Below are 8592 nucleotides of genomic sequence, written 5' to 3'. Positions count from 1 at the left end.
ATATGGTTCACATTTATGTTCCCCTACCGGAAAGATGATTGTGAAACATAAACAGGAAGCGGCTATGCCTGGGCCTGGAGAGTTATTGGACACAGGTTGCATTGCTGTGTCGTGGCTCTGTAACATAACGCGAAGGTGGAGAAGAAGACGTGAATTGCGTGCTCTCATTTGACCGTAAAGCAAATTTTCATGATTCTAAGAGCAAACATATTTCCTCAATTGATCTACACTTAGATAACGGGTAAGTGTAAGCATAAATTATTTCAAATATTGGGTTTGCGAAAGTGTATTTGAACGTTCGGTATTAAGGCTAGCGCGGATAGCTAGCTAACGGTATATGCTAACGTGAGTTAGTCGGTCAGGAACCCTCAATCAAATTGCCGACGGTAGCTAATGAACAATTTCAAGTTACTTTGACATGTAATGTGGTAACCTTAAAGTAGGCCCATTTGTATGTGCATTTTTATATTGCTATGTTCTCTAGCTGTAACAAACAGCTTTACTGTCAATACACCTAGCGCTTCCTTATGTTTGCAATTAACTCGATGCTACTATAACTTAGTTATCTATGAAACTGACACGTATCTATGAATTCAGATGCACTAATTTAGCTAATAGCAATTTACCTGTGTAACTATGTCAACGCTACTGTAGCTAGATTTTAATGTTAGTTAGCAAACTAGCAAGCTACAACAATTGTGAACAACAAAACATATTCTCGCTGCCAGCTAAAGGTACAATTTGTGACTCACAGCTCGCTATCCTTTAGCTAGCTTGGCTATCAAATGTTAGTTAGCCAGCTGGATATAGTCGTCATAACTATATTATTAATCATAACGGTTTTGCATCGTAAATTAAAATTCAATGTTACGGACAGCCACCATTTCGAGCTCAAATTGTTTTTATTTGTAGTAAAAAAAAATCTAAATCGATAGGTGTCGGAGACATAATCCACATTGTTTGTGTGTGAGTTGGTGAATTCTTGCATTAGTTGGACACTTCTGCTCGCTGATTATAAATAGCTAAATCAGTCAAATACATGTTTATTACCAGGTTTTCCGCTATGTGACTGTCCTTTGTCTTCCAATTCCTGCCAATGTTAAATGTTTCAGATTAGTTTGATACGGACTACACTGAATTTAATCCCAGTAACATTACCTTTCCCCCATTTATAGCAGCTATTTTTTAGCTATCTGCTCTCACCTCAACTTCTACTAGGTCTAGAAAACGGTGACTTGATTGATCAGTGTATGTAAATTATAGCGAGCTGTCAGAACCTGTAGTTTGCTTCCGTTTTATAATTCAAATCCTTCAATTTGAGAGGCTCGAGCAACAAGGTGAGAACACGAGCCAGCTGGGCTGGCATTTAGATCTGTCAGGGAGTCTGGGGTGTAATCATTCGTCCAAACTGTAGAAAACGGTTGCATTAAATATTATTGTTGGGTTTATATTGATCAATGACATAAAGGACTGTGATGTTCAGAGGAATTAAAATAATTAAGTAGAACATTATTTAACCCCCTAGACTCTATTGATGTAAAAAATACTATCAAAATCTGCCAGTTTAAGCTAGAGATCCACCGCTTCTGCCTATGGTGGCTTTCTGCATTTGCAGTGTTAGGTGGCTGAGATACAGCTGTCAGACCATGAAACATCCCGACAGTCTGTCTTCTCATGAAAACGTCTGTAGCGTCCGAACGGTTTGGCCCCATGGTACTCGGCTGAAGTTGGTACCGCCGAGGTGCCAACCTGTTTGTAGCATCGGAACCGTTTGGGCAGACTAATGTGACCCCACTGTGGAAAGGGGAGGTTCTCTCCGTTTGGTTCTGTGAGTGTCACAGGAATCGTCTGAAGGTAACTGGTACTAGGTAAAAAAGTGTATGGGGGTGTAGTTGGTGAATTAGTTGGACACTATTCTGCTCGCTAATATACATTTGCAACCCAGTATCTCTACTTGCACATTAATCTTCTGCACATCTATCACTTGTGTTTAATTGCTAAATTGTAATGACTTTGCCACTACGGCCTATTTATTGCCTTTCCTTCCTAATCTTACCTCATTTTCACACACTGTATATAGATTTTGTTCCTTATTGTGTTATTGACTGTATGTTTGTTTTACTCCATGTGTAACTCTGTTGTTGTTTGTGTCGCACTGCTTTGCTTTATCTTGGCCAGGTCGCAGTTGTAAATGAGAACTTGTTCTCAACTAGCCTATCTGGTTAAATAAAGGTGAAATAAAAATTAAATAAATAAAGTAGTTTTGTGCCTACCCCCAAAAATGGGTTAAATATCTGTCATATATATTTATTTACTCCATGAGCTTTCTTATATCTCCTAGATATAGGACAGACACTTGAAAACCCTATTCCTTATGATAAAACATTTGACTGTCTTTTTGGCTATTTATGAATGTGTTATTAAATGCATTTCTATGGGCTATAGTAGTAAAGTCCAAAATCAATATTTTATATTTTTTTTATGGGGGATACCTAAAGGGGTCCTAAAATTCTAAGTCAAATATCAAATAGCCAAGTGATCCATGGTAGGATCATTTTAAAGCAATTCCATATGTCAGCATAGACCCCCCCCCCAAGCTGATGAGTGCCGTGCAGCAGGGCAAAAAACATTTTGAAATAGATATTGGGCTCACCTATCGCGTGTGCAGTGATGTCCAAGTGGGATAAAACAGTGTTTGTTCATTGTTTGCAGCTTCTTTGTTTTAATATCGCAAACCTACATGGCTGTTTCACCATTAGAGGTACACTCTAGCTATTTTTTAAAAACTTTTCCTGTTGAAAAACAATATCACATGTAATACAGTAATGTACATATAAATAGGTTGGAGTGTGCCATTCAAGGAGTTGGCTTGATGGTGTCCTTTGTCATCGGCCTCACCCCTTGCTTGAGAAGAAATAGTAGGACTTAAGGATTCCAGTTTTTTAAAACACAATAGAATACTAAATATATTGTATCTCTATGCAGGGTGACTACAGTAGTCATTTAAAATCAGAATGGTATGGTCGCCAGCTTAAAGTAATCAAGGTAACTGTTCAGAGTAGGGCTCTGTTATCTTGCTTTGATAGCTAGATGATACATCTCCACTAGCCTATATCTGCTGGCTACACTGTTAGACCAGCATCTTCTGCTGGATCACGTCACACACAGGGAGCCAGCCAGGAGGAGAGCTCCTGCTGACGTGTAGCCTAGTTCAGCTGTATTTCAAATCAAATGTATTTATATAGCCCTTCTTACATCAGCTGATATCTCAAAGTGCTGTACAGAAACCCAGCCTAAAACCCCAAACAGCAACAATGCAGGTGTAGAAGCTATTTGCATGGTCTTGACCTTTAACTCCCTTATACTTTAGCCCTGGAGCTGTTTGCATGTTGTGTAACTAGAGCCACAGGTTGGCCAGCCTACCTGGCACATTGTGGTGCCACACTAGCTAGGGAGAGAGTTGAGTCTGAGTGCTGAGACAAAAGTCTTGGTGTCGTGGAATTGCGGTGGAAAATAGCCTCCTCAGCCAGCCACGTTTCTTTCTTTTTTTCTCCCCCAGATATATTTTCTCCTGCTCAGTGCTCACTGAAGGAAGCGTTTATGTGTAGATGTTAGAGCACGTTTCATTTGTTGCAGTGAAAAATAGGAAAGGGAATAAGATATTCAAGGGTAACTGACCTTTTGAGTGTGAATTGCAGTTTATTTTAGAGGACAAACTTATTTTAGAGGACTTTTAGATGGTCATTGGTTTGTTTAGTCAAACAGTTTTTACGGATGTGCTATGCAGAAATCTTTGTTCTTTTGTCATGGAAAGTACAATAAGATAAAGTTTGGCAAACAAAATCTGGTGGGGGTTGGGATTATCCCAACTAAGACCCATGGTCCACTTCAGCATGCTCTGAGTCAGTGTTGTTAAGGCTATGTTCAGGAACACACGTTTTGGCTGTTAGGAAAGAGACAGTGTGAAGATTGGTCTGAACTGCATGTACTTCTGTCCAATTAATCCGACTGGAACAAGATGATACTTCCTGAGGAGAGCCAATTATTGTCATGGTTCTTATCACGTGTGGCTAAATCCTTCAGATAGGAGGGCCTCTCTCCTTGCAACTGTGCAACATGTACCATGTTCTTCAGGCTGAACTCTGATAGCAGGGATTGTATTGTCTTCTAGGTCGTAGACTCTTGGTTAATTGTTAGTTTATCTTTGGAAAGTCAAATATACTATCCTAATCGTGTCTTGTTACTTTGCCTGTGTCACTGATACTTCTGCTGGTTGACGTAGCCAACTCTTAGACTTGTAATATGGATTGATGATTATCAACAGTTTTGGAATCCGGGGATAAATAATTAATATTTAAAATCCACTGTTGGATTTTTAATAGATTTTTTAAAATGTAACCTTTAATTTAACTAGGCAAGTCAGTTAAGAACAAATTCTTATTTACAATGATGGCCTACATGGTGAAACCCTCACCTAACCCGAACGACGCGAGGCCAATTGTGCGCCGCCCTATGGGACTCCGGATCACGGTTGGTTGTGATACAAGCCCAGGATCGAACCCGGGTCTGGAGTGATGCCTTTAGCACTGCTATGCAGTGTCTTAGACCGCTGCGCCACTCAGGATCGCTGTCTTTGTGGCTGATTACATCATCTCCCTCTTTGAGATTTAGGAAACAGCTTCTACTAGGCCTAATGTTTTTTTGTGCATGTGTCAAAGGAAGTTTACAGAGCCAAGTAATCAGTCAATCGTTTTGTCATGTGCTGTACTTGCATGCCTGTTCATCACTTCTGTTCTTGCTTTCTTACAGGATTCACCAGCTCCGGATATGTCCTTCATATTTGATTGGATTTATAGTGGTTTCAGTAGCGTATTGCAGTTTCTAGGTAAGTACCATGTAAACATCACCTATTCCACTTTCAATACTGTCTGGTGTCTGAATGGCTTGAATAGGAAGCTGGATCTCAAGTTACTCTGTACTGATAACTTTTATTTTTCGTATTTCCTAATTACCACTTGTTGTAAAGACTGACAACAAGTGTGGTGCTGTCTGTCGTTCCTAGAAATCCATATGGTCCCTCTTGTGGTTGAACATGGTAGCTGGTGATTTGAGTAGTCTGGGACTAGGCCTATGTGTTGTTTTACAACGTGTGCCCACTGCCTAGCTACAGTGAAACACAAACAAGCTCACTTCAGGCTGCTGCTACCACTCCCTTTAGCCTCCCTCTAGAGCCCTCTCTAGTTTCTGTGACACTTGCTAGCTCTTATCTCAGAGAGGTGTGGTGGCACTCCTGCTTACCTTGTTAAACAGGTACTGCTGAGGTTCTCTTGGTGTTGCGTAATGATGATGACGAGGCCTAAGAGCTGACTCAGAAAAGACAGGCATTCATCCAGGGCTCTAGGTATAATGTTTGTGTGTGGTAGTGCAGGTCAGCAGTGTATTTTGAATCTCAGATAAAAAGTCTGGTTCACTATATTTTATGCACACCTGTTTTAACTTGATACTTTCAACTTTGACTTCTTTTGTTGGTGAGAAGATTTATTTCTTAGACTTTCCAAAGATTTGGTTTAATTGTGAATACATTGTTAGGCAAAGGACAGACAACAGGTCTCAAAAGGACAAGGTGATAAAGTCACAGCTTCTTTGTTTTCAATGTACAAAAAATGTTCAGAAACACATTTAAATGACATTTTAGGACTGTACAAGAAATCGGGCAAGTTAGTATTTCTTGGACTGGACAATGCTGGCAAGACGACGCTACTGCACATGCTCAAAGATGACAGATTGGGACAGCATGTGCCAACTTTACATCCAAGTGAGTAGATATTTTATAGTCACGTTTTTATCATTTTTCAATCCTGCTTCTTGACAGACCTAATGGTTTGACAATCAAGTGAAGTATGGATCATCCTCTCTGTTCATAAAAGGCAGCGCTATTTGATGGTTACTCAATTGACTGAGCTTGTCTAGTAGTTTCCCAATGTAAACATGACCCATTTTACCCACCAGCCTCGGAAGAACTGACAATCGCTGGCATGACCTTCACCACCTTTGACCTTGGAGGCCATGCACAAGGTATGTGTGCCCGACTGCCCGTGTGTGAGAGAGAATTGATTAGTTAATTTGTGTATCCCAGAAAAACTGCACTAATCTCTTTTATTTTGTGCGTAATGTTCACAAAGCCCGCAGAGTGTGGAAAAACTACCTCCCCGCCATCAACGGCATCGTCTTCCTTGTGGATTGCATCGACATCCCTAGATTGCCAGAGTCCAAAACAGAACTTGATGTGAGTGTCATTGATTTACAACCACATTGGAAAAACCTCATAAGATGGATAGGACTGAACACATTTCAACTTAAACCATGCCAAAGATGTTCTATGAAAAGATGGCCTTTTCATAAGCAGTTAATTTGTTTCATACTCATTTCTTTATATGCTTGATGAAAGAATGGTTTCTTTACCATTCCTAAAGTCTCATGAACCCTCATGATATCTGCTAAAAGTTAGTCAGTTGAGGGGCCTCCCGAGTGGCGCAGCGGTCTAAGGCACTGCATTGCAGTTCTTGATGCGTCACTACAGCCCCGGGTTTGATCTCAGGCTGTGTTACAGCCGGCCGTGATCGGGAGACCAATGATGCAGCGCACAATTGGCCCAGCGTCGTCCATGTGAGGGGAGGGTTTGGCCAGCCGGATTTCCTTGTCCCATCGCACTCTAACGAGTTGCAAGCTGACTTCAGTCACCTGTTGTACAGTGTTTCATCCAACACATTGGTGCAGCTGGCTTCCGGGTTAAGCGAGCAGTGTGGCTTGGCAGGGTTGTGTTTCGGAGGACGCACGGCTCTCGACCTTCGCCTCTACCGAGTCTGACCAGGAGTTGCAGCGATGGAACAAGACTGCAACTACCAATTTGGATATCACAAAATAGGGGAGAATAAAGGGGTAAAAATAAAAATATACAATTTTCAGTTGCAATGAAGGCATGCCTTGCCATTTCACAGGTAGATAATGTCGAAGATGTTTAGTGGACTATTGTGATAACTAACCAGACATTTCCGTCCTGTGATCCACGCAGGCTCTAATGACAGATGAGACCATTGGAAACGTGCCTATCCTGGTCCTCGGCAACAAGATTGACAAAACAGAAGCCGTCAGTGAGGAGAAACTACGTGAGATGTTTGGATTATATGGTCAGACAACAGGCAAGGTAAGGAGATCCCTGCACGAACACACATCTTCTGATACTACTGTGCCACCCACTTCTCCTCCCAGTAGAACTACTGAACTCTACAACAAATAACAGTGCACCTGTTTTCAGAATTATACAAACCCTCATCCATTCAAGGGTCTATATGTGCTCATAGGGACAAGACATGGCTATAACTAGGGCCTACAGTTTCACCCTGTCGGCTCCTGGCCCCACCATTAACCAAAGCAATATCCTGTTGAAAGGCCACCTCTGATGTAGTTAAGGTTTTTAGAACAGAAGAACAAAACAAACGGAGCCCCACAGCTGCTTAGAATAACCATACATTTTAATGATGTGGTTCCCTGACAATGGTTGTCTGGTCTCCAGGGCAACATTCCCATGAAGGAGCTGAACACGAGACCACTGGAGGTGTTCATGTGCAGCGTGCTGAAGAGGCAGGGTTACGGCGAGGGCTTCCGCTGGCTCTCCCAGTACATTGACTAGAGCCCCGGCACCAGGAGGTGCTACAGGGAGACACCCCACTTCTACCGCCACCATACTCAGTCCCATGTTTGGTTTATAAAGTCTGCCTCCGCCACCAGAAAAAAACAGTACAACTTGAACCCAAGACTTTTATTGGTCTCCAGAACACTTTTTTGGGGTTACACTGTCTCTTTTTTTCCCAAGAGAATTAACATAGCATTGGTTCTGCAGAAGTGTTAAAAAAAAATTCAAGCGGATTAATCTTTTCTATTTTGTTTCCATCTATTCGTGTGACAAATGCAGTATATAATTGTAAATCTGTAAATTAATCTAATCTGCCACCTTCCAACACATTTTGAGCAGTGAGACAGCTGATTAGTTGTACACATCGCTACACTTTTTTAACAGGAAAGGCAACATACAGACATGACTCGTGTTTAGTTTCATTAATGTCTTTTCTTCATCCTATATTTTTTACATAGTAAGAAGTGTGGCCAAGTAGACAGCAGCACTCACCTTAAAGAAAACACTTCCGTCTCTCTGGCTGTGTCATTTTCTTATAATAAACCGAGCCCTGCATTGATCTACATTAATGTATTGGAAATAGTTACATTTCTTAAGAGTTTGTCACTTGTATTGGCATTTAAGGTAATCCCATTTCCAAACAGCAATGTGTTGTCTGTGGACACGGACTAGTCCCATGCTCCAAGACTGGAGTGTAGGTAGGCCAATGGGTTGTAGGCAGCATGGAACTCTGGGGGTCGACATGCTGTGGTAAGATCGAAAGGACCATATACGACAATGGGAGAGGACATTTTAATTTGGAAGAATGAAAAGGAATAATATTGGCTATATAACCATCTCTCTGGGGTACGAGGTTCAAATTGTTAGCTAGCAGACAAGATCAGAAAGATATTTAACTG

General features: G+C 41.3%; 1 protein-coding gene across 1 annotated transcript; it reads left to right on the top strand.

Moving 5' to 3' along the window:
* The first annotated feature begins 126 nt into the window (after positions 1-126).
* sar1a (SAR1 gene homolog A (S. cerevisiae)) lies at positions 127-8260 on the top strand. Its single transcript, NM_001160665.1, is given in 7 exon segments — positions 127-241; positions 4810-4885; positions 5696-5815; positions 6010-6075; positions 6183-6286; positions 7073-7204; positions 7574-8260. Coding segments are annotated over 6 exon segments (597 nt in total). The 5' UTR covers positions 127-241; positions 4810-4827; the 3' UTR covers positions 7691-8260.
* The last annotated feature ends 332 nt before the right edge of the window (positions 8261-8592 follow it).

This window comes from Oncorhynchus mykiss, chromosome 10 (genome assembly GCF_013265735.2).
Source record: "Oncorhynchus mykiss isolate Arlee chromosome 10, USDA_OmykA_1.1, whole genome shotgun sequence".
Lineage (NCBI taxonomy): Eukaryota > Metazoa > Chordata > Actinopteri > Salmoniformes > Salmonidae > Oncorhynchus > Oncorhynchus mykiss.
The sequence above is the reverse complement of the archived record's forward strand: the minus strand, read 5'-3'. Positions and strand labels throughout refer to the sequence as shown.